Source organism: Anopheles darlingi, chromosome 3, assembly GCF_943734745.1.
Source record: "Anopheles darlingi chromosome 3, idAnoDarlMG_H_01, whole genome shotgun sequence".
In the NCBI taxonomy this organism is placed as follows: domain Eukaryota; kingdom Metazoa; phylum Arthropoda; class Insecta; order Diptera; family Culicidae; genus Anopheles; species Anopheles darlingi.
In genome coordinates this window covers 57,337,042-57,364,320 of record NC_064875.1, presented here as the reverse complement: position 1 = coordinate 57,364,320, position 27,279 = coordinate 57,337,042, and the positions used below count along the sequence as shown (strand labels likewise).

Below are 27,279 nucleotides of genomic sequence, written 5' to 3'. Positions count from 1 at the left end.
TTTTGTTTGACCAGAGAACGGTTCACCTTTTGCTGGAGTGGTCAAACTCGGTTGCTGTCCGGTTTCGCCGGTTATCGTTCCGTGGCGCAGTTGCATTAGAGGATGGCGGACACATTTAACGGTATCCTGGAGGGTTGTCCGTTGCAGTTGCAGCTCCTACTCCTGCTGCTGCTGCTGCAGCCAAGAAACCATTTGTCAACTGGTTTAGGTTGGGTGTGTACCGAGAGTGGTTTAACGGCGCATTTGAGAGAACCGACCGCCAGGGACGGACCGTAATCTGCTGCAAATGCTTCCCAATGCTTTTAAATTCCTTTCCGGGAAGCACACGGGAATGGAAGATCAAGCAGAGGATCATATGTGAAGAGCAAACAGTCCCGTCTAACACCTTGTTCTAACGCTCCATTTCTCAAGATTGTCTAATCGCTATCGGAATGAAACAAATGACACGCTCGGCGCAGCGAGCAAAAACTAGTCCCCGAAATTGATTTCGCGTTCAGCATCCTGTTTGGCTACCGGAAAGGCCAAAGACGAAAAAAAAAAACTGGCACGTAAAAAACCGGTCAACCAGCGAGCGCGACCTACCTGAAGCGCCTAGACGCGTGACAGTGCCAGATGAATCGCGTCGCAGCTCAATTTAGATAACGGTGCAGACCGGCGTCAACTGGCGGCACCGTCAATGGTGCGTGCCGCGGGATGGCAAACTTTGCAGCCAGCGGGAAAATTTCGGTTTGAATTGATTTGCGAGATGTGTAGGTCACCGAACCAAAAAAAAAACAAAAGAAAAGAGAGAAAAATAGAGAGAGAGACGGAGACGCTGGACCCAAGAGATTGCCAAACACGAAACTAAACGAAAAGCAATGACCCAAATTCACCAAAATGGCACCGATCCGGCCTGGTGGTGTTAAGGAACAGAATAAATAAGCAAGCAGCGGACAAAAAAAAAAGGTGCGAGAAACCAACAGATCCAAGCGCGATGCGGATCCGTTTCCCTACCTCAAAAAAAAAAAAAACAAGACACCCTTTTCGTCGCGATCGGAAATTCAAAAGACTTGCCCGGGAATACACAGGCGACGAACTCGGCGAATCTTTCATTGCATTTCGTGGCCCATAAGAGATCGATTTCGTGCTGCTGGCTCCCAATTCCCAATTCCCAATTTCTCCGTTTCCCATTCCTCCAGCGGTCCTCGCGGTTCCAATAAACGCGACTCTACCGCCGACGGTGGGTGACACGCAGCTCGATTCCGCAACCTTGAAACGAATGGTTCGCTTGATCGTTCGTGCGATCGCTGGTCCAAGTCCACCCAGCAGCCAGCCAACCTGAACTTGACCGTGGCTAATGCTCAACCTTGACGCACGACGACGACGACGACGACGATCGCTACGATGGCAGGGACTGTGCTGGGAGGGGGATGGTTTTATGTTTTTATGCGAACTGTGTTCGATCATTAGACCTCCACTGCGCTCGGCTGCGCTGCTTCCGTGCCGTGCCGGCGCTGATGTTGGAAGTGGAAGGCAGTGGAATCCGAAAACCGAAAGAAAAAACTCCCAAAATGGAGCAGGCACCGATGGTGTGTGCAAAGGCCACCATTTTATTGGACAATTTTGGAGGAGAGGCGACGGAGAGCGCAAAAAGTAAAGGAAGAGTTTCCCCCCCGCGTTCCCGAGACTCGAACGTAAATAAATTAAAAGGAATCGGCGTTTCGGAGTAGAAAGTTGACGTCAACGGCGAGTGACCACGCGATATCGTGGTGCGAAAAGCGATGCGCAGTGATATCGGATCGGATCGGATCGGGTATCGTTTTATACCGAAGCAAAGGCATCCAAGTCATGTTTAATCATAACACCGGACGGTGTGTTTACGAACATCTTTCTTTTTTCTGTCGGTTGCTCATCACTTTCCTGCTGCCTGCACCGCCAGCAAAGCGTGGCGTGGCCAATGGAAACATTAATAAAACATTCGCTTTTTGGCCATTTGCGATTAGAGGGGATTGGACAGCGGGAGCACCGCTGGTCCGCTGGTTGGTCTGGATCGTCCACCGATTAACTCACTTTCTGTTCCATTTTCCTGTTCATCCCGTTCCCGGCGATCGTCGTGATGAGTTTGATTATTATTGCAGTTTAGCAGCAACAAAGTGGTGCCTATCTAGTCTCAGACAAAAACAAAAGGCAAGAAGCGCAGGCCCCCAGCCCCCAGTGACCACAAAGTAGGTTGCCACCTACTCGCTGACTCCGGTCGCGGTCGCGGTCAGTTGCATTTCAAACCGTCGTCGTCGAACAAAAAATTTCACTTTCGCCCAGATCGCCACCGACGCGACGCGTCACCGTGCGCTTTGCTGGAATCGAAAGCAAAAATCCCGGCAGTCCCGAGCGGGAGGGGAGGGGGGGGGGGTTCGTAATCGATTATAACCCTTTTTTTGGGACGTGCTAATTCGCGTCTGCGGCCAATGGCCGAGTTGGCCGAGGCACACGCACACCTTCCTCCCTCTGAATGATTTGGCTTTCTTTTATGACGTGTTGTCCTCCATCCTCCTGTATGGGGAGAGCACCGAAGACAGAAAGAAAGAAAGAGAGAAAGAGAGAGAGAGAAGGGTATTGTCATTGTCCCGGCCGAACGGAAGGGTGGACATCTGATCGATCGAATTGGAAGTGGTCGATTCGTGGTTCGATTGAAAAGTGAATGCTGATTGACCGACCGACTGGCACATCGCAGGAATGGATGGCCTACTTGGCCTCACGACCTGTCCTCGATCGTATCGGTGGTCGCATTCGATTCTACCATCGCGTTCGCAATCCTGTTCTCGGTTTCATGGTTCGTATCCGAGCATCGGTAGCCTTGCGTTCGGGTTTCGGGCTACCAATGGTACCCCGGCAGCCAAGTGGCATTGACCGCGAAACGATCGACGGAATCCATTCGTACCACCATTCGCACAGTTCGCACCAACACATGAGAACTTTCTCAACCAATTAAAGGCGCCCGGGGGGTTGGTTGAGACCCTCCCGGCATTGCACTCCTGCACTGTATCCTCGCTCACAGCCGACGGAGCGTTTGCAAATAATCGCAAACAGTTAAGCAAATTAAACGAAATTAAGCTCACTAAAGCGACGCGCCACGGCAAGGGGAAGGGATCCGCTAAAAAGGTGAGAAGCCACGTAGCAGCTGTGGTGTGCCCACCGGTTGTAGAGCGCGCGGTCCGGCACGCAGCATTAACATTTTTAATGTGCCTGCTGCTTGTTCCGTCGGAGTTTAATGGTGAGAAGCGACGAGATATGGGGAACTACTGCGGTTTAGAGGGTTGTTGTTTTTAAGATGGTCTTTAAGATTATCCCCCTTCGGTCATTAGACCAGTGGTTAGGCTTTGGAAGTCTGTATTCTCCAGGCATAAGGAATGCCAGGCATCGCATGCAGCTGTTACCTTCAGTGCTCACGCAGAGACTTATCCGAGTGCTCAGTCATGAAGTGAAGCAACTGCTCTCTGGTTTGGATCCGGATGCTGCCATCCCCTTTCCCAGGTTCCAGAATTCAGGAACGCCGGGGGAGCGAAATCACTCCAAAGAATGTCAAAGTGCAACGTGCAAACCCCGGTCTGTGTCGGGTTTTGTGAGGTGCTCAAAATTCGGGATCGCGCGCCGGCGCGTCGTTGGCACGTTTGTATGCAAATCATGGCATGCGACCCATCCGCGAGAACCCAACACGGCAATGGCGGTGGATGATGCGTGCAGACGACATCGGGGATATAAGGGTATATCCATGCCTCCATTTACGGCACACGGTTCACGATTTGTGGCGACAGCAGCGGCCATTGTCCGTATCGAACTGGTGGTTGCGTTGCGATCTTGGCGTTGCCGAACAATGGTGCCTCGGCCGCGCCCGCTAGATTTAAGTGACGAAAATTATGGTTTCCGGGTTACAGTTTCCACAGCGCAAGCAAGAAAAACGAACCACAATAAATCATCCCCGGAAGATCGGGAATTGTCTGCCGTGCCGTCGTCGTCGCCCGTAAAAGATAATAGTTTGCGAAAAGCGCCGCCGTACGTGCTATTGTTGTCGATACACACTGAGTTCTTTGGACAAGAAGATGAAGTTCATGCTGATGATGATCATGGGTACCGAAAATGAGGTTATGTTGCCACGCGAGTGAAGCGCAGGTTTTCCAGCGTTTCCAGATGCAACAGCCCTTCCCTACCCGGGTTCCTACTATACAATAGCAGCGCTTGATTAGACGAACTGGTTCCTAAACTGGCCCAATCGCACTCCAATCGAAAAACGGCCGAAAATTAGCCTGATTAACGGCAACAAGCGATCCATCAAAGTCCCATTTAACGCCATTCGGGTCCATTGATAAATCGTTCCCTAGCGGCATTGGCATCGAAAATGGATTACCAGACGGCCAGCCAGCCAGTCAGCCCGCCAGTCAGTCAGTCAGGCAGCCAGACCCGCCTGACCACCTTTTTCGTTGTGCCAAGAGAAAGCTTCCTGCACATTTCGGTCAACGAGAGACGTGGAATGCTGCCGCGCGGCACACTGGCCACGGCCACGGCCACCGTTGTTGATTCATCATAGCGCACCGCAAAGTGGCGCTCCCTCCTCCCCCCCCTCCCCTCCCGACCGGTGGAGAGTAGCTAAATACTTTTCATTAAACCCCCATATAATGAGTGATTCACTCCGTTGGGTCTGTGGAGGCCCCAGGCCAACCCGATCTCTACTCCCGCCCTGATCGCCTGATTCGGACGAAGATGGAACGAGCTCCTGCTGGAAGCTGGAAGCTGTAACAGATCGCTTTTCCGGCGCTGGTCCAACCTTTGACCGTCCAGACGAGTGGCGGCGGCATCCGCTTTGAGTCCGCCACAGGCCGGAACGGAATGAGTTCAACATGGCGGACTGGCGGTGGCAGTGTGGTGCCGGTCACGAAAATTCATCTCATCGGGCGCCCCACCCCCCGGGAAATTACGCGCCGAGAAAGTTTCATTATGATGGTGTGGCTATCCGCGTCCACACCCGCACCACCTGCTACCAACACTCCGCCGCTCCCTCGTCCGGCTGGCATCGAAGTGCTTTTAAGCATGTCCGCATGTGGCGCGTGTCCGTCTGGTTTGGCCTTTTTTTTGGCGGACTGTTTCTCGGCTCGTCCAGACGTCCGGCTGATCCCATTTCCGGCATCCATATAGACATTGCGTCTCGCGCCCTTCACGCAAACCCTCCGCGTGCCAGGAGGCATCTGGAATCCCGAAATCAAGTAATTGGGTTGAGTGCAGCAGTAGCAGCAGTAGTGAGCACGCGCAAACGGGAAAACAAATTAAATCATCCGCACGAACGCGATGAAACCTGGTCAGGGGCAAGTGCGAAGTTGCGGGAATCATGTGGTGTGCTCCTGGTGGTGGCGCGGAGAAATCAGGTGCGTGTAACCGGGGAATTCGACCACAGTAACCCGTGGTCGTGGCTGCTGGGAGTTGTTTGGCGCAGAGTAGACACTTGCTCGAGACCAAACCAGCCCAGTAGGCTTTGGAGAGCTTTACGGTGTTTGTTCGCTTCTTGGTTTCGATCTTCTTTTGCCCTCATCCTCAGGGAAAAGCTGTCGACAGATGGTAGTGCGGTGTGCGTAGTATCATCACCCCCCCCCCCCCCCGTTCGCTTATCATCCCACTTACTTACCTGTGCCAAATAGCATATCCATCGCTGCTCCATCGTGCTTGTTGTGCTGTGCCTCGGGCGCCTTGTTCCCTTGCTTTCGAATATGCTGCTAAAAGCTGCTTCAGGCTGCTGCTTGGATGCTCACTTCTCCGTAAGTGCACGGAGATGGGAGAATGTTCTTCGTGATCGCGGAAGGCGCTGACGCAGATTGCGAATGCGAGACGCCGCCGAATAGAGAGGGAAGGGGATTGAGAAGAAGGGATGAGGAGGATTCTGCGTACAATTTTCAGCAACACGGGAACACAACAACTGGCGGAGCAATTATGCCTCCGGCCGGGAATGAGTACCAAGTGGCACCGGACGCTGTATCAACATGGATGCTTTACCGCACACGAGTTTACGACACACACACACACACACGAACACGCACACACATACACAAGCACGAACACGAAGAGTCACTTTTGCACACTCTGATGCTGGTTCTGCTGCTGCTGCTGCTGTCGCACCTGCTGGGATGCCCTTACCGCCGGCAGAAGGATGGATTCTTCGGGTCAATTACCCTCGTGTACGGGCGATCTTCGCCGCGAAACTGGATCGATTCGGTTTGGCGCAGCAGCTCTTCAAGCGACCGAGTGAACAAGCGAACTGCGATCCTTGGAAGCGTTGCGTACTGCGATGTTTCGAGGCTGGTTGCAACTGTGTGTACTACGATGAGCGACGAATGCGGACGGATGGGATGAAAGATGGTGTCGATCCTGCTCGAGCCAACCTGCTGTGCTCCCGGTTCTTGGGTTCTTCGGCGAAGTGAAACCGTTCTGAAGTCACACAAACCGCACACTCTCCCCCGCACTGCACGGTGCACGGCAGAGGCTGAGAGAGGCGAGACGAGTTACAAACGAGAAACAAGTGAGAACGGATCCGGGTGACGCTGACGGTGCAATAAACGGAGCAGTGCTTCCTTCTTGCAGCAACAGTAGCAGGTAGTCCGTCCTTCACTCCAAACCGGGATCCTTTTTGTGGCAGCACTTTTGGGCTGGGGACTGACTGCCAAGAAGCTGATGACGGTGAGCGAGGAGAACAAAAAGGTTCGAAGACGCACCGCTGACGACACGCACTTCCCGGTTGCTATGTGCAACCCGTATCGCGATCGAGAAGAGCGAGAAGAACGCGTTTGTCTTGCTCGTACACGCACCAGGAACACGGGGCGTTAAACGATGGTGTCCGGTCGTCAAACAGTAGCTGGCAGGTTGATGACGGAAGTTACGGAAGAGACGATGACAAGGGACGGACGGAGACTGAGACGCGCGATCGATGAACAGTTGCTCCCCGGGCCGGTGCACACGGGACGATCGTCGTGAAAGAACTGAGCGGGCCGCAAGACACGAACTTTTCAAATTAACACTCGCCGCTCAGCAGCAACAGTGGTGCGGTTCGTGCACGCTCGCGATCTACAGGAAAGTGGGAAAAACGGGAACCGAAATGGACGTTAGCTATAGCTAACCCTCCCGGGTGAGTCTTTCTTTCTTCGGCAAATCGGTTTCGTTCCTCCGTCACGGCTCTATGTTTGAAAGGAGAAGAAAAGTCGCCGAAGAGGTGAAGAAAGGTAAAAACCCGAGACCACTGAGCAATGGTGAGCGAAGATGAGCGTTGAAGAGACGCCTTATGATGGAAGAGAAACGCGGATCATCCATCGTGCAAAGTTCGGCAACAACGGCTCTCTCGCGTCCTGTAGTTCTTCTTTTGAAATTCCTCAAAAAGATCACCGAAGGAGAACTTGGGTCACATGTTTCGGATGAGAGCAATCGTTCAAAGGCAATAGAAGCATGATTTTACAGAGAAAATATATTTTCCAATATCATTAATAAATGATAACCTTGTCCTCTTCGTATGCTTTCTAGATGGTGAAGCGTTTGGCAAACTTTCTGCAATACTTTCGCTTTCCGAAAAAAAACCAACGAGGCCACTGCACGGCTTCCGGATCTGGCCATCACCGTCGTGTTCAACGAGCTTAGACGGCGTACTGATAGGTTTCGCTGGCTCGAGACTAGCGCAATATTTGGAAGCATCCACTTCAAAAGCAACTGACTCTCTGGTCGGCACGCGCGTGCTCAATACAGTAAACCTCTTGGCATGTTAGTAACGGTTTTGTGTAAAGTGCCAACGGACTAGAAAGAAGAGCCCTTACGCCTGTGAGCTGACATTTATTCCTAGTTCCAAAGTACTTTAACACGACAACACTTTTGACGCACGAGAAGAGACCAGTTTGCGCATTTTCTACGAACCTGAAATCTGCGAAATTGATTATTTTGCCACACTCGGGGAAAGCGAAAAAGCGTTTTACGTTACGAAAAGTAATATATCTTTTAGTCCTTTAAATGTTGTTGATGTTTAATAAAAAAGTGTACATCCGTTGTATTTACGTGAACTTTTAGGATCATATGGACAATTATTCTAACATAAGACATTCATTGAAACATGAATCATAGACGATCACCAACGTAAAGCGTTCCTCATGGAAGCAAATGATCTAAGGGATCACATCCATTCATAGTTGCATCTCTTGCATGTGCTACAATGAAGGAAATGCTTGACATGAAGAAGCCCAGTTATGTTAGCAGTACGGTTTGTGATAATTCTAAACTTTTCCTAATCATCGAACTTAATCGAATTAACAGACATGTCGATCAAACCACCGCGATAGCCGGAGCGCTTCTTTTTCGTTTTCTCGTGGCGGAATGACTTGCCTTTCGTGTGCTTCAGAATTTCATTCGCTCGCTCACCGAAAGAACCACGTGCGTTTTTCTGCAATGAAATAGAAAACCAAATATCATAAAGAATGCCTCATAATGTCAATCAACGCTTTAGTTACATACAGGGTACCATAATCCATAGTACGATCTTTACTTTTATCTTTTCCCTCAGCGCTCGGACTATTCAATCGGTTTCAATGCAAAGCATTTAACGCACTTTAGATTTTTAGAAAAGTTTAGTTTCTTGCAGTCTGCACAATTCCAGTCACCCGACTTTTTGCTGTGTGGCCTCCTGGCTGATCTAGCTCCATCTTTCAACCTATCTGTTTTGGCACAGAAACACTGAAAGAATCGTTGATCATTCGTACGATTGCACTCGCGACAGAGCCACTTTCCTGTCTGCTTGTTTAGCGAGCTCTCAACAATATAAGGAGCTGCTTTGCTGCAATCTGTACAGCTATCCTTCGCCAAATCTGTGATAGCGTTTGTGGAATAACATGAAGTACATTTCCAGCTCGTGCGAGCTTGCTGGCATTCCGAGCAGGAACTTCGGATAGCAAAGTTGACGTGGCTGCATCCAACACACATCCACTCTCCAAATGAAACCTTAACTTTAGGTTTTGGATTGTCCTCCACTCTTGTTGCAAAGCTGATGAATGTTTTCTGTTTGCGCAAAAAATGGAAAAGGAATGTCTTATGATGCATTGCATAATTGATGGTAGTGTTCATAACGAGGAAATCATAATCCACAATTTACATTCCACTTTCCATGAATATATGCATCGTAAAAAGCAAATCTAACCAGAAAAAAGCTGTTTCTCTTGAAATAATTTCATCCACAATCAAATTATAAAATATCACAAAGGAATCTCACACCGTAGCCATCATATCCGATGCTAGGCATAGTCTAGTTTTTTTTTCTTAGAGCAAGCAGAATAACCACGATTCCCAATTGAAATTAACTAACTTTGTGTTCATAAAACAACGATCTCAAAGCACCGGTCTGGGAAAAGGGATGATAGTACACAAATTATGATTCCCTTGCAGCTATAGACACACCCGGGAGTGCATACGAACCTTTGCTTCGTAGGAATTATCCATCAGTCTGTTATCAATTTCGACTTCTTCCTCTTTTACGCGCCGAAAACGGTTGATACCACGCTTTTCATCGCTGTTAAGAGCCATTTTCTTGCCGCTTCCTGTACCTCCGGCACTGTTATTTCCATTCACGTTATTAAAGTTTTGTTTGTTCGGTGGAGTTTCCTGGCACAAAAGAGAATACAAATTATCACTCTGTTCAGACAATTTACGATAAAAAGATGTGCTTACTTGACTGTTCCAGGGTTCACTAGATTTGACAAAATTACTGTAAAAATTAGGTTTTTTCGCGGGAGGTTCTTCAGCCACTTCTTGTTCATCCTGAGCTTTGCGTTTTTGTCCCACATTTGCAGTTTGTTGCTGTTGTGATGACTTCTTATCATCCTCATCACTGTCATCTGAGCTATCATCCGAGGATTCTGCCTTCTTCTTCGAAGCAGCAACTGTAGGAGTTGCGACTGCCTTTGCTGCAGGTGCCTTGGCGGGTGCTTTCTTCGCTGTATCCTCTTCCGAACTATCGTCTGAGCTATCATCCGAGGATTCTGCCTTCTTCTTCGTTGCAACAGCTGTAGGAGTTGCTACTGCCTTTGCCACCGGTGCTTTCGCGGGTGTTTTCTTTGTTGTATCCTCTTCAGAACTATCATCTGAGCTATCATCCGAGGATTCTGCCTTCTTCTTCGAAGCAGCAGCTTTAGGAGTTGCGACTGCTTTTGCCACCGGTGCCTTCACGGGTGCTTTCTTTGCTGTATCGTCTTCAGAACTATCGTCTGAGCTATCATCCGAGGATTCTGCCTTCTTCTTCGAAGCAGCAGCCGTTGGAGTTGCGACTGTCTTTGCCACCGGTGCCTTCACGGGTGCTTTCTTTGCTGTATCGTCCTCAGAACTATCGTCTGAGCTATCATCCGAGGATTCTGCCTTTTTCTTCGATGCAACAGCTTTAGGAGTTGCGACTGCCTTTGCAGCAGGTGCCTTCACGGGTGCTTTCTTCGCTGTATCCTCTTCAGAACTATCATCTGAGCTATCATCCGAGGATTCTGCCTTCTTCTTCGAAGCAGCAGCTTTAGGAGTTGCTACTGTCTTTGCCACCGGTGCCTTCACGGGTGCTTTCTTTGCTGTATCGTCCTCAGAACTATCGTCTGAGCTATCATCCGAGAATTCTGCCTTCTTCTTCGAAGCAGCAGCTTTAGGAGTTGCTACTGTCTTTGCCACCGGTGCCTTCACGGGTGCTTTCTTTGCTGTATCGTCCTCAGAACTATCGTCTGAGCTATCATCCGAGGATTCTGCCTTCTTCTTCGAAGCAGCAGCCGTTGGAGTTGCTACTGTCTTTGTCACCGGTGCCTTCACGGGTGCTTTCTTTGCTGTATCGTCCTCAGAACTATCGTCTGAGCTATCATCCGAAGATTCTGCCTTCTTCTTCGATGCAACAGCTGTAGGAGTTGCGACTGCCTTTACTGCAGGTGCCTTCACGGGTGCTGTCTTCGCTGTATCCTCTTCAGAACTATCGTCTGAGCTATCATCCGAGGATTCTGCCTTTTTCTTCGAAGCAACAGCTGTAGGAGTTGCGACTGCCTTTGCAGCAGGTGCCTTCACGGGTGCTTTCTTTGCTGTATCGTCTTCAGAACTATCGTCTGAGCTATCATCCGAGGATTCTGCCTTCTTCTTCGAAACAGCAGCTTTAGGATTTACGACTGCCTTTGCCACCGGTGCTTTCGCGGGTGTTTTCTTTGTTGTATCCTCTTCAGAACTATCATCTGAGCTATCATCCGAGGATTCTGCCTTTTTCTTCGATGTAACAGCTGTAGGAGTTGCGACTGTCTTTGTCACCGGTGCCTTCACGGGTGCTTTCTTTGTTGTATCCTCTTCAGAACTATCATCTGAGCTATCATCCGAGGATTCTGCCTTCTTCTTCGATGCTACAGCTGTAGGAGTTGCTACTGTCTTTGCCACCGGTGCCTTCACGGGTGCTTTCTTTGCTGTATCGTCCTCAGAACTATCATCTGAGCTATCATCCGAGGATTCTGCCTTCTTCTTCGAAGCAACAGCCGTAGGAATAGTTACTGTCTTTGCTGCAGGAATTTTTGCCGAAGTCTTTTCAGCTGCTTCATCGTCGGAACTGCTATCTTCACTCGAAGATTCATTTGCTTTAACTTTCTTTAATGGTGGTCCACCATTTACTGGAGCTTTCCCATTGAGCACCTTATTTATCTGATTGAATGGAATAAGTATAAATTCTAGTGTCAATGATGAATTCAGAGGGAAAAATTGAACTAAGTGAATCCAATGGAACACTGGTGAATCTTTTCGAACATATTTGATCAAATAAACCGAAGAAAATGTTGAGTCCTTCAATATTGTAGTTTTAATAGCGCATTGCACGCTGATAATATATTTGTAGAGCACAAAATACAGGATTCCCATGTTAACATCAAGGGAAATCATAGTGAATCGCATGTGGAGTTAGATGATCAACAGAAAATCATGACCAAATCATTCTAGTGAATACGTAGCTTGCTACATTCTATGCAACTGTATAAATGAGCGGTCCGGGTATCCCTAAACAATGAATTTGCAAAATTGAACAGCATAAAAATACCCTAACATTTTATGCAAATGGGATGTATATAGCTGTCTGATATTTCTATTTTCTGGCACTGCGCACTGATTTCAGATTTCAGGTGTAAATGCAAAATTAAAGTGTGATCAATATTCTCCCTCGCGATCAGAAAGTATCATCGTTATCGAAATTATCGATAGACTTTCATGTATTCGTTCATTGTGACTTAAAAACAAATTTTCATAAATCTAGGACATCTAGAATTATACGAATCGCGCACAGGCCTATGCGTTTCTCGTCCTCCTCCCTTCCTGCCTACACCTACTGTGTATCTCCTCGCTTTCCTCCCTCTCTCAGCATAAATGACTAATCATCTGACAGCTTAATCCGTTTGTTTTGTGTCGCTGCTCCGCCATCAAAACTTCGGTTACCACCGAAGCCCCCTCGACCGCCTCGTCCCCCGCCACCACGACCGCCAGCACCGCGACCACCGCCGCCACGTCCACCACGGCCTCCACCGCCACGGCCACCACCGTCTCCAAAGCTTCTACGACCGCCACCGCCGCCGCCATTTCCACCGCCGTTCGGGTTCTTGGTCTGGCACTTGAAGCAGCTCCAGCGTGACTCAAAGTTGGAGAATTTACAACTCGGACAATCCCAATTGTTTGACGGATTCGGATTCGGAGAGTTGCATTTGAAGCAGTTGTTGCGCGATGCAAAGTTTGACTGATTGCACTCGCCACAATCCCAATCGCCGGGTCTCTTATCGAAATTACGCTTTTCGAAGCCTCCATCACCACCTCCGCGCGGTGTGGCCGGATTCGGGTTCGCCGTCGCGCACTTGAAGCAGCTGCTACGACTGGGATAGTTGGACTGATTACAGCTAGGGCAGTTCCATTCGCCGGGCTTAGCTTCATAGGTCTTCTTTTCGCCCCCGTTATTGCGGTTGTTATCAAAGCCACCGAATGATTTGCGACCAGATTGCTGCTGGTGCACCGAGAAGAGAGAATAGAATGAAAAGAGAAGAGAAGAAAACATAATATTAGCACTTGTCCAACGTGGGAGGGAGCATGGTGGTAATCAGGACACATGACAGAAAGCGATCATAAAGTAGCTGATACTGTTGATAGAATCGATCTGTTCGATTGGTTCGTCACACCGTCTGCGGAAAAATGAACCACCATTCAGTTCATCTCTGCTGTTTGCTATGACAGAGAAAAAATATGCCAGGACCTCCCATTCATTCATTGTGTTACGTTTAAAGTGCACTTTTTTCTCTTTTTCTCTCTCCATTTCTCTTCTCTTAACACATCAGAGAACGGCAAGAAAGCCAACATCCCTTTGTAATAAGTGACAAATTTGAGTAAGTATCTAGTCATTTTTGTAGACTAAAACAAGGGTCCCAGTGCTAAACTGTCAACAATAGATCCTACCACGTGTTCCTATTGAGCTAGTATTATTATGCCGAAAAGATTCACTCAATGCTATCACAGGAATAGATATTTTATGGTACTGTGACTTACCTGTTGCTGTTGCTGCTGTTGCTTCTTATCACCGAACTTGTTCGCCGGCGACTTGGCAGGAGTTTTGACCTGTTCTTCTTCCTCTTCATCGTCGTTGTCATCATCGTCGTCCTCGTCGTCATCATCATCCTCTTCCTCCTCGTCAGCCTTGCGCTTTTGCCCAGCCTTGACAACGATAGCAGGTTTCGACACTGGTTTTTCATCTTCATCGTCATCAGAATCCTCTTCATCATCGTCATCCTCATCGTCGTCGCTGTCTTGCGGTTTTTTAAGGGCCACGATTGGTCCCTTCTTAGCAACCAAAGGTTTTACTGCCGGCGCTTCGTCGTCCTCCTCTTCCGAGCTGTCGGAATCTTCCTCCTCCGCCGGCTGTTGAGGCTTCTTGGCCTGCGGTGCTGCTACTTTAGCAGGAGTAGCACCCTTGGCGACCACCGGTCCCTTCTTGGGTGCTGGCTTGGCCACCACTTCCTCCTCCTCATCATCATCGTCTTCATCAGAATCCTCTTCTTCCGAGGATTCCTCCTGCTGCTGTGGCTTCTTTGCGGCGGCTCCGTTCGTAGCTGCCTTGCCATTTGCGGCCTTAGCACCGTTGGCTACTGCAGCGCTCTTTCCATTGGCCTGTGTTTTTTTCGACGGTGTGGCTACCTGCTCTTCCTCCTCGTCCTCATCGGATTCTTCCTCCGAGCTTGACTCTTCTGCTGCGGCAGCATTTCCAGTCAGTTGAAGTTTCTTTTTCGTCGCTTGGAAATGTTTTACAATCTCGTCCAACCGGGGTGATCCTTTGGGAAGCTTTGGCTGAAGAAGAGAAAAACCATACAGAATGCAAAATTAGAATAAACAAACAAAAAGCTGCCTCCCCGTGGTGGACCGCATTGTGTACGTATTGAAGGTTATGTGTTTGGAATCAATGCCAAACGGGAGATAGTATGTTTACAAGATAAACACTATTCCCAATGATAAAGGCGCGATTCCTGCTGATTTTAATCTCGGAGTAGTGAATAAGGGTAAAGGATATATGAAAATAGAGTCTAAACCCTCCTGTACAACTCCGTAGCACCAGGAAGTGCTGCATCGTAGACATAATTTGAGTTTTCAAGGCCACCACTGACGACCACGCGGTTTGGCACCATGCGGTAGCTGCAGTATCGTGTGTGGTAAACGGGTATGTGGGGGAGGGGGGAATTGCTTTACTGTCTGCTACGAATCGTGCTCACACATGGACATCATTTTCGAAATTAAATTATTCCTTTCCATCAATCACACAAGTTGAGCAATACGCTAATTGATGAAGAGGCTACGTTTTTGTCAAATAATTCCTACTGCGCCACACCGTTCGCCACCACGTGCAGCCACACCGGGAAGGGCGGGGGGTGCGGCGTTGCTCACAAAAAATTCAGAATATCTCTCGAAATAGAGACACCTGCACGAAACTAACACGATGGGCACCGAGACCGTACTTACCGACTTGTATTTCTTGAGGAAAACTTCCGCGAACGTTTTGTCTTTGCGCGACAAATGATCGTACACGAGGGCATCAAGGATGGAGTCTGTGAGTGCGGCCATGTTGAACGAAGAAAAGACGGCGGACAAGCACGATGAGCACGACGTCTGTCACGGAAGAAAGGAGCGGACGAACTGCAAGAGGGCGGGGTAAACCGGCGGCGCGTGGTCGTTTGACAGCGTTGTCAACGGCGTTTCACACAGCGTCCCGTTTATAACCACTTCTTCATCCAATTATTTCGTCTTCCAGGAATTTTGAGCATTTTGTCGTACATAAAATGGGTAGGAAATATACCACGGGCTATGAAAAGAATTATCCACGAGGAACCAGGTGCTCCAGAAAACTGCGTTCTTTTTGGTCACCTTTTCTTGCCTCGTGCTATCTGGGTTGCATCAAAACAGCGCCAACTTCGATGTCAAAATTAGACGACGCAAAATTAATTTATTTTGCGTTCCCGCCGCTATCGAAAAAAGCAGCAGGCTGGTCCTCGTGAATTCATGGATTTTTAAGTGTCGTGAATTGTGATTTGTCCGCTCAGCCATGTCCCTGTCCGGTGATGATGTAGGTATTTTAAGAAGCCCCCTCCAGGAATTACCGGTTAAAACGTTCCCTTTTTTGCCTGTAGATACGGTTGAACGTGAAAGGCGTGCGGCACGCAATTCTGCCGGGAATCAACTTGATCGGCTCTTTGGCGAAAGCAAACTTCCGAACGATTGTGATCGAAGATAAGGTAGGACTTTATTTCAGCAAAAACCAGAATCCTGCACCGCAGTACCATCGTTAAAGTCCAGAATGCCCCAGAACGCTTCATCGCTCAGCTGGTCGTTTGTCGTGATCGTACTGTTGGGATGGTTAATTGCCAGATAGGTCAGCGGAGAGGTATTTTGCAGGGCCGGCACTTTTAGCGACCCGAAACGCGGTGTACGCCCGTATGCGAACGATTCGTACAGATCCACAAACTGGGAAACCATTGCCATCTCTTCCGCGGTATACGGTATACCGTCGCGTAAGCTGCTGGGTAAAATCAGCAGCAAATCTTCACCATGAGCGACACCCAAATTTCGCTGCGTTCCTGTTATTGCCTCACCGAGGCCATAGCTGGCCTTATATTGGTCAAAGTAAAGGTAAACGGGTATGTACGGTTGCATTAACCGTGCCGTTTCCGTTACCCCGGCAAAGAATAATCGGTTGGAGAGCATCTAGAAATAAGGTAGAAAGCAAGGGTCGGGTAGCTAGGTATTACTTGGCGAGTACATTTAAGCAACAAGCCTACCTGGGTGAACTGTTGATAGTTTTGCTCGTTCAATTTGGCCTTACCCAAGTAACGGTTTCTTATTACCTCTGAAAGCGCGTTTCTTAGCAGCCGATCCGTCACCGCATACTTGTAGTCCAAGATGCTTGGCAACAGCCCATTCCATTGGCCGTCGATCTGCTGTACGTAGCGCTCGTTACCAAGGAACTCGGCTCCCGGATACAGTCCTTCTGCCTCGGTGACGGAAAGGATCAGCGGCACTCGATGGAACGATCCTTCTCGTGTGAGTTTGCGCGGATGCTCGGTGAGAAATGGCTCCGGGTTACGGGGACCACTACTCTCGACCACTACGCCCAGCGGAGAGAATGGATTGTAAAGATAGTCCTGTAGCTTTGGCACCTGTCTTACGATTTCCTCCGCCGGACGGAGTCTCAAACAGCTTAGCAACGCTTCACTTTCGTCAGTGGGGCAACCAAGCGCAGCAGCAATTGTTTTCGCTTTTTGAGCTGCCTGTTCAACCATGACCCACGGATTCAATGCTGAACCGCTGTGAGCGATACCCGATGCGAAGAGTCCCCGAGAAAGGGGAGAAAGATAGTGTAGGTGAACGCTGGCGGAACCGGCCGAAAATCCGGAAAGAATGACACGGTTCGGATCGCCACCAAAGTACTTGATGTTCCGCTGCACCCACTGCAGGGCCGTTCGTTGATCTTTCAGTCCAAAGTTACCGGAGATCACATCGTCCCCGGTACTCAAGAACCCGAATGGCCCGAGCCGATAGTTTACCGTTACTAGCACCAGGGACCGCGTGAGCAAAAAGTCTGGCTGAAAGTATCCTCCAGCACCGTACATGAACGCACCACCGTGGAGAAACACGATCGTCGGTAGGGGCTCCGCTGGCGTCAGATTCGGTGTGTACACATTCAGGAACAGACAATCCTCTTCACCTTCGAGCTTGTCCGCACCCGACTTGAAGTGGCTCCATTGCATGCAAATAGCACCGACGCGGGTTGCGTTCCTTGGTTCCAACCAACGCTCGTCGTTCAGTTCGGATGCCGCAAACCGTCGTTCACCGATCGGTGCCTTCGCGTAGGGTATACCCTCGAAAGCGACGTAACTATCACGCTGCTCACCCACGAGAGGACCATTTTTTATTGTCACTTTCACACCACTCCTCGCTCCAAATGCGGTACAAAAGCAGAACAGTAACGCGAAACGCAATGCTAAGACCATGATCAGGCACGATCGAACGTAGAATGTGAGAGTTTTGTAACTAAACGGCAGTTAGAAATTTGGGTTACGTGCCGATAAGCTGTCATAGGAAGCTGTTTCCGGGTTTGCTGATTGATAAGAAAGGCAAGTCCCGTTCCGTTATCAAATTCTTCAGCTCCGTTTGCTGTCTACAGCTCGGTATGGGAATCGGTGGGACTGTTTTTGATTACTGGAAGCTCGTTGAAATTCAATTTGTCCCAGAACGCCTCATCGCTTACTCCGTACGCCGTCTTCATTTCTGTCGCGGGATGTCGAATTTCTAGAAACCGTAGCTGTCCGGTAACGTTCTGGATGGGCAGCTCCTGCTCACCATACCTCGGTGGTAGTCCACGAGAGAAGGTATCGTACAGGGTAACGAGATTAGACACTACCTTCAGCTCGGTCGCACTGTATGGATGTTCATCACGCATACTGCTGGGGTAAAGCAGGAACGTATCTTCTCCGTGCGCTACACCTAGGTTTCGCTCGCCTGCCAAACCGGATACCAGTTCGCCTAGACCGTAAACGGCCTTAAAATTGAAGTAGTAGAAATACACCGGAATATGTGGCTGCAGAAGCTTGGCCGTTTTGGTCACTCCTTGGAAGAACAGCCGGTTGGAAAGAATCTGTTCGACGGTAGATTGTGCCAGTAATGAGCTATGGCATGTCCGCGTGCGTAATACGATGTAAATTGATACTTACAGATACAAACTGATCAAAGTTTTCGGGCGTCAATTGGCGTTCCTTTCCGAAGTAGCGCTCACTGATTGTCACCGCTAGCTCGTACCGTTGCTGTGGATCCCGTACGGCTGACTTGTAGTCCAGTATGCTCGGTAGCAGTTCATTCCAGTGCTCGTTAATATCCTCGAGATACGCCGGATTGCTAATGAACTCAGCGCCCGGATACAAGCCTTCCGCCTGCGTCACTGACAGTACGAGTGGCACTTTCGTTAGCTTTCCCTTCTTCGAAAGCACCAACGGATGATCGGGAAGGAAGGGTTTACGGTTCAGCTTACTTTGCTTCTCGATCACTACGCCAAGCGGCGAGAAAGGATTGTAGAGATAATCGAGCAGAATCGGCACCTGACGAACGATATCCTCGGCGGGACGTTTTCGTAGACAATCAACCAGCGCCTGGCCATTATTAGTTTGGCAATCCAGTGCACTGGCGATACTCTTCGTTTTGGCCGCCGATTCTTCAGCCAACACCCACGGATTCAGTGCGGTTCCACTGTGGGCTATACCGTTCTGGAACAATCCCCGGGACATTGGCGATAGGTAGTGCAGATGTACGCTGGCACCACCGGCCGAAAATCCGGCCAGCGTTACCCGTTCGGGATCACCACCGAAATGGCGGATGTTCCGTTTGACCCATTGCAGTAGCATCACTTGATCCTTAAGCCCGTAGTTACCCGGCAGCACATCATCTTCCGTGCTGAGGAAGCCTAGCGGTCCGAGGCGGTAGTTGAAAGTGACCAGAACCATCGGTTTCTGCAGCAGGTGGTCTGGTGAGAAGAAACCTCCTCCACCGAACATGAACGCACCGCCGTGTATATACACGATCGTGGAAAGGCCAGCCGATTCATCGAGTGAGGTAGTGTAGACGTTAGCAAACAGACAGTCCTCCTCGCCGAGCAGTTTATCCTTGCCCGGCACGAGATGGTTCCACTGCATGCAGAACGATCCAAGGTGTGTGGCGTTCCGTGGCTCCGTCCATCGATCACTGTACGGTTCGGAAGGAGCAAAGCGGAGCTCCCCTACCGGTGCCTTGGCGTACGGTAGTCCCTCGAACGCGTAGAAATGCTCCCGTTGTTCACCAATGATAGGTCCATTTTCAATTTGGACCACCGTTCCGGAGACGAAAGATTGCAAAATGTACACTATCAGCAACCAGATTGTTGCCTCGTGCCTGTTGTTGGCAGATTTTCGAATCAACATCATGTCACTTTGCGGTGGCTTATGTAACGCCCGTAGAGTGGTGGTCCCCACGGTACGGTAAATTGCAACGCGCGCAACGGTTCACAGCGTACTGGACTATCTTTTTGGTCAGTACTCTGCTTTTAACCTTCATTCGTTTTCTATAGAGGTCCCTGGTGTGGTGTGCGGACCATACCACGCTTGCGATTATCTTATCTGTGCCAACTTCGTAGTCTTTTCTTTTGGTACCTGATGTGCTTCTTTCACAGCTGGGTTCTGCGCTTAAAATGGAATCGAACTGTTCTTAATAGTATTAAGATTTTTATTATTTCCATTTTTCGTTGCTTTCATGCTGCATTTTTTAAAGCTCGGTATGCGTCAGCAAAACCTCTTCCTTCTTCTCCTGCTTGGCATCTTCATCCGCTTCATAGGGCGCATCGTTAAAATCGAGCCCCTGCCAGAAAGCTTCATCGCTGAGACCACCCTTCGAGCGCATGATTTCGCTCGTTGGGTAGCCAAGCTTCAAGTAGCTTATCACGTCCGGCGACTCCTGTACCGGCAATTCGTAATCTCCGAATTTTGGTTTCGCTCCCTTGGAGAACGCTTCATACATTTCGACGAAACGATCGGCTACGGCCAGTTCTTCCACCGTAAACGGTACAAGATGTCTCAGGATACTGGAGAAGATAAGTAGCACATCGTCACCGTGGGCAACACCGAGCAGCTCTGCAGCGTCGTCTCGATGCGACAGTGCTTCCCCAACACCGTACTTGGCCTTGAAGTGATCGAAGTAAAGGTACACCGATGTGTGCGGTTGCATCAGTTTGACCGTTTCCGTCACTCCCGTAAAGTACAAGCGATTCGAGATGAGCTGAAGGGAGGGAAACAGAGAAAAACATTGAACGTCATTGAGTTGACCTAGACCCTAGGAGGGTCATTGGCTTAGGGCGGCACACATACTCTGATAAGATCCTTGAAGTTATCGCTCGTTACACGCGCGGAACCAAAGTAATGCTTTCGGATCGTTTCAGAAAGTTGATTGCGTTTCGTTGGCTCCGGCACGGACGTTCGGTAGTCCAGCACACTGGGCATCAGTTCGTTCCAGCGGGTATCGATCGCCTCGAGGTATTCCGGTTTGCTCAGGAGCTCGGCACCAGGGTACAGACCTTCGGCCTCAGTCACGGACAGTATCAAGGGCAGCTTCGTGAACGATCCTTTCCTCATGAGCGATCGAGGCGTTTGCTCGAGAAACGGTGCCGGGTTATGTGCCGTGCGCTTCTCTACCACAACGCCAAAGGGTGAAAATGGATTATAGAGAAAGTCCAACAGATAAGCGACTTGGCGCACGATATCCTCGGCCGGAAGTTCGCGTAGACAATCGAGCATCGCTTCCGTTTGTCTTGTTGGGCAGCCGAGTGCGGCCGAGACGCGTTTCGCTTTTTCGGCCGACCGTTCAGCCATCACCCAGGGGCTGAGTGCCGATCCGCTGTGTCCGATACCGTGGCTAAACAGACCACTCGACCGTGGGGACAGATAGTGTAAATGCACGCTGGCCGAACCGGCCGAGTAACCGACGATCGTTACTCGCTTCGGATCGCCACCGAAACTGTGGATGTTCTTCTGGACCCACTCCAGTGCCGTCACCTGGTCCTTGAGACCGTAATTTCCGGGAATATGATCATCTTCGGTGCTCAAGAATCCCAGCGGTCCTAGACGATAATTGAAGGTTACCAGGACCAACGGTCGGCGCATCACATGGTCCGGTTCATAAAAACTGCCCGTACCGAACATGAGCGCACCGCCATGTATAAATACGATCACCGGCTGTTTGGCCTCCGGATCTGCCGTCCTGGTGTACACGTTCAAGAACAAACAATCTTCCGCACCATCCAGCTTATCGTCGTTCGGGATCAGATGGTTCCACTGCAGACACACCGAACCAAAGCGGGTCGTGTTTCGCGGTTCGCTCCACTGTTCATCATTCAGCTGTGGCGGGGCAAAGCGTAGCTTACCGATAGGCGGTTTCGCGTATGGTATACCCTCAAACGCCAGATAATTTGTCCTTCGTTCGCCGATTATGGGACCATTTTTTATGCGCACGATCGTAGTACCATCATCTTCAGCAAGCACGACACACGTGAAACATAAAACGATTAACACTATAAGCGATGAACTACCTGACGCCATATCGATCGCACGGTAGTGACTTCGTTCGTGATGATGTTGATAGAACGCCAGCTACGGAGTAACTGCAGATACAGTGAATGAGGCGCCTTCTCGCCGAGAGCTTCGGGTACACTAATCGCGAGACAAGCGGGAACGCATTGCGTTATCTTCTCTCCTACGGCCGGCACAGAACTGTTGGAAGTAAATGTTAATGACGCCTCAAGGGAATGGGTTGTTGGCGATAAGAAAAGTTACTTGATGATCAATCTGTAACACAGCATCTGTTATGCAAATACCTGTCTGATGGGAATGTTGCACCGCAGGCATGCACTCGTCATCTAGGATTACTGACGTCGGAAAACGATTCCCGTGCCTCGGATCTTTCGTATAGATCGTTGAAATTTGAGCTGTTTCTATCGTTTACGTTTTTATATGTTTTTCGTTGAAATGGTTTCTCGATCAAATCTCGTTTGTATCTCACTTTTCAGACAATATGTCCCAAACATGCAGCTATTCGTTTGGACCGAGAATCCAAGACGCTGGAGGTGATGGACCTGTGCTCTGATTCCGGCGTCATCGTCGATCAACAAACATTGAGTCCTCTGGTCTGGACAGCGTTTGGTGAGCATAATCGTTTAGTGTTTGGTTCGGTGGTGGTTACTATTGAAATCGCACGCTCAACGAAATCCGTCGAACAGCAGGACCTGTTCCTCGACGAAGACTCTATGGATTTTATCGATTGCAGTATAGCTGTAAGTCTCCGTGTTCCAATAATTGTTCTTAGACACTTACTAAAAAAAATTCTGCTCTTCAGGAATCACCAATTGCTGCATCGAGAAATGAAGTAACAACAACATTACAAAAAGGATCACAAAGAACTTTCGCAGCCATTAACAGCTCGGCACCCGTTCACACCGCGGCACAATCTGCGTCCGATTTCAAAGATCGTCGAAGCAGCCTTTTCGTCGCAGCGACTCAACAGCACAATGTCAGTGCCCTGTCATCGATTGCTAATGAAACTTTGTCGACCACAAAAGAACACAGTGTTGCTAAGCAGCAAGAAGGAAAGGCAGCCAACCAGGTTCCGTTGGAAGATGATGGCAGTTTTGATGATTTCTTTATTCCTGAAACCCAACAACCGGAGGATGATCTTGAATGCCCCGCCGAGCCAAATGGTTCCAGCGGTTCCCAAGCTATTGTTAAAGACTCAGGTCAGGCTATTCCGGCAAGCAATCATACCCAGGAGGAAGAATACATCCAAATTACCGAGCTGTACGAAGGGGATAATGATAGTAATAGCAATGATGGTCTCTTTAATAACAAATACGTTGAAGCATCGCAAAATCTGATGGATACAGAAATAGACGTGTCGTTCCAGCGCGGTGCAGCAAATGATGCTGCTGGCAAACGTGTTGGTTCCATACTTCCCGATCGTTCGGTCGATTCGATATCGTTTATCGAACATCGTAACAACACGACGGACAATATGAGCCGCATCGAGTGGAACGAAACACGGGTTGAAGAAAATCAAGATCCATTGTCGTTAAAATGCACGTCTACGAAGGCTGCAACCACTGTAAAGTTAAGCGTGCAAGCAATTACCGAACCGGATGATCGTTCGGTTACACCCGAGCTGGATTTTGATAAACCATCTGATAGAAAAGATGATGGACGTGGGGGTTCAACAACGCCTGATCCACACTTTACAGGCAAGCCGCAGCCCGGTGTGGATATCGTGACCAACGATTCGCTAAAGGATTTAAGGGAGACACCAACCATTCGTAGTGGATCAACAACGCCTGATCTACAGTTTACAAGCAAGCCGCAGTCCGGTGTGAATATCATGACCAACGATTCGCAAAAGGATTCAAGGGAGACACCAACAATTGATTTTGATGGAGAAGAAGAAGAAAATCAAGAGACGTTGGAGATACCTCGGAATCAGAAAGTTTCTCTGCCTCCACAATCAAAGTCAGCCAACGCGTCGATTGGTCCATACGATCTGGAAACACAGGCGTTAGATGTGGCCGAAGGGGTGTTACCAACAGATCAAGATGCATATAACTTGTTAACACAACCTTTTAGTAAAAAGGAAACGACGTCATTCGCAATGCCACGAGCTCCAGTTTCGGTTTCATCTTCATCAACGAATAGGATTAGCACTAAACAACAAGAGCCGATTGACGAGGACGATTTACTTACACAACCCCTTAGCCCTCCTAGATTTGATATGGCGACAAATGTTAAGAGAGGTTCAATTACAAGGGTTACAGTACATACGGTAATGGATCTAGATGATCTAGTTACTCAGCCTCTAAGCCCACCGGGCCGTTCCTCTGGAAAAAATTTGAAGTATAGCGTCATGGGAAAGAGCAAATCATCTCCGATGATTGATGAAGACGATCTGGCAACCCAAGCTCTCAGTCCTCCCAAGTTTGTTCCGCTATCACGTCGTGCGGGAGGTAGAATTAAGGATAGTCAGAAGAAAAACATTTCAGTCGCTGCGTCTAGTATGTACGATGTGCAAACGCAACCCATGACCTCTCCAACAAACAGCTGTACATTGGACAAGAAGGTGCCTTATGTTGTGCTGAGGGATATCAAACACCACGGGATGGGCAAGGGAATGGAGCACGATCCATATCTAATTGCTACTCAGCCGTTATTGGACGGGGACGTGTATGATCTGCAAACACAAGACCTACTTGAGGCAAGTAAGGTGCCTGAAAATACCAACGAAACGAGCGAAGAAAACAAAACGGAAGATGATCCCGACTGTACAGTACCGTTGATAATTGAATCGCAGTATCTAGCTGGCAAAGATGAACCCAACGTTTCCATGTTTAATCCTCAAATCAATAGCACTGTGCGTCAATCACAGATACTCTTGCATCCAAACGATCGTGACCAGAAAAAATTAGAAATTTCGCCTTCCTCCAACAAAGAGAACCGAACGGGTGATGATCGTACCAGCACCCGTAGTGAAGATGGCGATGATACTGATGACGATGATATCTACATGGCGTCAACTATGCCGATTGGTGAGCTGATCACTAGCAAAACTGATGCCAAAGCAAAGAACATGAATCCAAAAAGTGTCGGGAAAGGCAAGGGACCCGAAGCGTTGTTCCAAGTACCGTCGAAGGTGGAAAATACGCCGAAAGCGCCGAAACGTAAGCCTTCGGATTTGGAAGAGTTCCTCACTCCGGAACATCCTCTGTTCGCCCTTCCCAAGCCGGACAATATTCTGTCGACTACGAATGTCATTTCAGAACTGGCCATGCGAAATCGCTTCCAGAGCAAGGCCAAACTCCAGTACCCGTTCGGCGATGGTAGCAGCAGTGACGATGATTTGGAGGATAAGGGCATATTTAAGAAGACCAACAGAAGTAAAGCATTCGAACAGGAGCTCGAGAAGGCGAAAGAAGATTCGACTCGGATTAAGCAAATTAAGAAAGAGTCTAGCGCTAAAAGTAGCTCGATTAAGACCAGCCGTTCTAAACGCAACGACGACAAAGAACTAACAGTGGGAAGTACTGCTGAGGGTGATCGTGCTGCTAAGTCATCGAGCAGCAATAAAACGGCTAAGGAGAAGACAATGCGGAGAAAAGAGCGAAGCGTTTCGAAAGAAAAGGAAACCAGACCAACTCGAACAAGGGCCAAGACCGATGCTAAGCCAGTGTATAAAGAAGAGAACAGTAGCGACGACGATCAGGACGACGATAAATTTCGAAGCGTTGCGAAGAAAAAGGAAACCAGACCAACTCGAACAAGGGCCAAGACCGATGCTAAGCCAGTGTATAAAGAAGAAAACAGTAGCGACGACGATAAATGGAAAGTTCGTGTTCGTAGCGGTCGAGGGGAGGATCAAAAGAAGTCGAAGGTGATTATCGATGAGTCTGTTGAGTACGTAGGGACTAACACAGCAACCGAGGCTCTTTCAAAAACTCGAGGACGCAAAAGGAAGGATGTTTCGACTGACAAAGAAAGGGATGTACAGTCGGAAGAAGGGCTAATGAAGGCTCCAACGAGGGTATCGAAACGCCAGAAAGCTAGCAACCCACAGTATAAGGATTACATCGAAACTACGGACGCTAGTAGAGTGCGCAGCAAGGTAGATAGTTCGATTGGAAGTGGGAAATCTTCTTCAATTGTGTCCGGGGATATGTTCGGGGGGTATAACAGCTCAAATAGTGGTTCGGCGAGTGAGGGATCGAAACGATCGACACGTGCCGCTAGCTGTCGAACCATGATCATGTTTACCAGGATCAATGGTGATCTGTACAAAGACAGTATCCTTCGTGCTGGTATGTAAAGCCAAACATTTGCTTAGTTTTAACGCTTAGTTTAAATTAGCAGCTTTGCACGAATTTGTTTGCCACACAAGCTTATGATCCATTAATGATAAGCTAAAGTGAAATCCGCATGAAATAGTCTATGCCAGAAATCAAGTTAGTTCTTTTGAATTCAAAACGGGATAACCGATGGGCGTTTGGCTAAATAGGTTACCATTCATTTTGTTAATATATGTATATTTGTTTCTTCTCCATACACAGGCTGTAAGATAGTGGACATACCTGAGATGGCAACAATCCTGGTGACGGACCGTGTTGTTCGCACGAACAAATTTCTGTGTGCCGTTGCCAGAGGAATACCAATCGTGGGACAGTCGTACTTGGACGCAATTCAGGGCGTCAGCAATGGCAGTAACATCGAGGCAACTGTCGATCCGTGGCAGCATATCTTACTGGATCGCGAGTCCGAAAAGCGCTACAAATTCGACCTTCGCAAGACACTTCTGAGGGCGCAAAAGTCTAAACTTTTGAGTGGTTACACCGTTTTCGTTACCTCAAACACACATCCACCCGCATCAGAGATCTTCTGTAAGAGAATAAAGATGAATCAGTTTAGAGCTGAAGGAACTGTTCACTAACATTGGTAACATTTATTAATTTCAGTGATGCTTTCGAGCGCTGGAGCAATACCACTGAAGAATCCCGCCAGTAGCAGGGCGCCTAAAGATTGCGACAAAACGTTCGTTATTTCCTGCCCCGCTGATGCTAGCTCGTGGGAGAAGTATAGGGAAAAGTACCCGACAATAGAAATCGTTTCGACGGAATGGCTCATGTGTTCCCTAATGCAATATTCGATTTCGTTCAAGAACCATCGATTACTGTAAAATGCGGCACAAAACCGAAGAGCCCAGGGAACTTTGTTAGAGTTATCGTTACTTCGTCTATTAGGGCACGATGTGTGCCATAGCCTTGTTATTCTTTTAATTCAGTTTAGTTTCTATCGGTTTTGCCGTGGCGTCCATCACAATTTTAAGATTATTCGAACCTGTAGTTATCTATATTTCGTATTCGTGTGAGCGTTGCTGTCTGTAGTAATCGTAAAATTGGTTGTATTTAAACAGTTACATTTCTGGTTTTCCTGTTTGAGCTGCGAATAAAACAAGATCCGCCGAGAGATCATGCGGCTGCTGGCTTGCATCAAGCCAGCTGTTGGATTCAAATGTGAGTTGAACTCTGCGCGTTTAAACGCACTGCCAGTCTGTCAAACGGAGAGAAACAACAAACGTCACTCCGTGTTTCCAAAAAGCGGATGAGATCGCACGTGTCGAAATTTTACGGGA

The 27,279-nt window shown here is 48.7% G+C and overlaps 6 protein-coding genes across 24 annotated transcripts in view; 2 read left to right on the top strand and 4 right to left on the bottom strand.

The window, feature by feature from the left end:
• Window positions 1-7,454: 7,454 nt before the first annotated feature.
• LOC125953850 (nucleolar and coiled-body phosphoprotein 1-like) lies at window positions 7,455-15,198 on the bottom strand. Of its 18 annotated transcripts, none has more exons than XR_007468978.1 (7): window positions 15,019-15,198; window positions 13,558-14,352; window positions 10,027-11,685; window positions 9,712-9,903; window positions 9,460-9,645; window positions 8,506-9,045; window positions 8,302-8,434 (listed from the first exon to the last, which is right to left on the bottom strand). XR_007468978.1 is itself a non-coding variant. In XM_049683648.1 (5 exons), exons 1-5 carry the CDS (start codon window positions 15,118-15,120, stop codon window positions 8,279-8,281), a joined length of 3,213 nt encoding a protein of 1,070 aa, XP_049539605.1. In that variant the 5' UTR covers window positions 15,121-15,197; the 3' UTR covers window positions 7,455-8,278. The 18 variants fall into 18 exon arrangements, 2 of the variants coding, with proteins under 2 accessions (XP_049539605.1, XP_049539606.1); XR_007468981.1 differs by having other exon boundaries at window positions 10,150-11,685; XR_007468979.1 differs by having other exon boundaries at window positions 9,712-10,322; window positions 10,446-11,685.
• Window positions 15,199-15,801: 603 nt separating this feature from the next.
• LOC125955635 (venom carboxylesterase-6-like) lies at window positions 15,802-17,629 on the bottom strand. Its single transcript, XM_049686773.1, has 3 exons — window positions 17,616-17,629; window positions 16,332-17,583; window positions 15,802-16,257 (listed from the first exon to the last, which is right to left on the bottom strand). Exons 1-3 carry the CDS (start codon window positions 17,627-17,629, stop codon window positions 15,802-15,804), a joined length of 1,722 nt encoding a protein of 573 aa, XP_049542730.1.
• LOC125953854 (venom carboxylesterase-6-like) lies at window positions 17,551-19,517 on the bottom strand. The gene is made up of 2 exons (XM_049683653.1): window positions 18,264-19,517; window positions 17,551-18,187 (listed from the first exon to the last, which is right to left on the bottom strand). The coding sequence occupies exons 1-2, from the start codon at window positions 19,500-19,502 to the stop codon at window positions 17,711-17,713; spliced, it is 1,716 nt and encodes a 571-aa protein (XP_049539610.1). The 5' UTR covers window positions 19,503-19,517; the 3' UTR covers window positions 17,551-17,710.
• Window positions 19,518-19,787: 270 nt separating this feature from the next.
• LOC125953852 (venom carboxylesterase-6-like) lies at window positions 19,788-21,757 on the bottom strand. Its single transcript, XM_049683652.1, has 2 exons — window positions 20,439-21,757; window positions 19,788-20,349 (listed from the first exon to the last, which is right to left on the bottom strand). Exons 1-2 carry the CDS (start codon window positions 21,663-21,665, stop codon window positions 19,840-19,842), a joined length of 1,737 nt encoding a protein of 578 aa, XP_049539609.1. The 5' UTR covers window positions 21,666-21,757; the 3' UTR covers window positions 19,788-19,839.
• Window positions 21,758-21,884: 127 nt separating this feature from the next.
• On the top strand, window positions 21,885-27,159 carry LOC125953847 (mediator of DNA damage checkpoint protein 1-like). 2 transcript variants are annotated; one of them, XM_049683644.1, is made up of 5 exons: window positions 21,885-22,029; window positions 22,133-22,396; window positions 22,459-25,951; window positions 26,201-26,527; window positions 26,603-27,159. In XM_049683644.1, exons 1-5 carry the CDS (start codon window positions 21,970-21,972, stop codon window positions 26,821-26,823), a joined length of 4,365 nt encoding a protein of 1,454 aa, XP_049539601.1. In that variant the 5' UTR covers window positions 21,885-21,969; the 3' UTR covers window positions 26,824-27,159. The 2 variants fall into 2 exon arrangements, with proteins under 2 accessions (XP_049539601.1, XP_049539602.1); XM_049683645.1 differs by lacking the exons at window positions 21,885-22,029; window positions 22,133-22,396 and having other exon boundaries at window positions 25,639-25,758.
• A 59-nt stretch (window positions 27,160-27,218) lies between these two features.
• Window positions 27,219-27,279, top strand: part of LOC125953855 (60S ribosomal export protein NMD3) — a 1,773-nt gene continuing 1,712 nt past the window's right edge. Inside the window, exon 1 of the mRNA XM_049683654.1 lies at window positions 27,219-27,279. This exon is cut by the window's right edge and continues 904 nt beyond it. The gene's annotated coding sequence lies outside the window, so the exon portion shown is untranslated.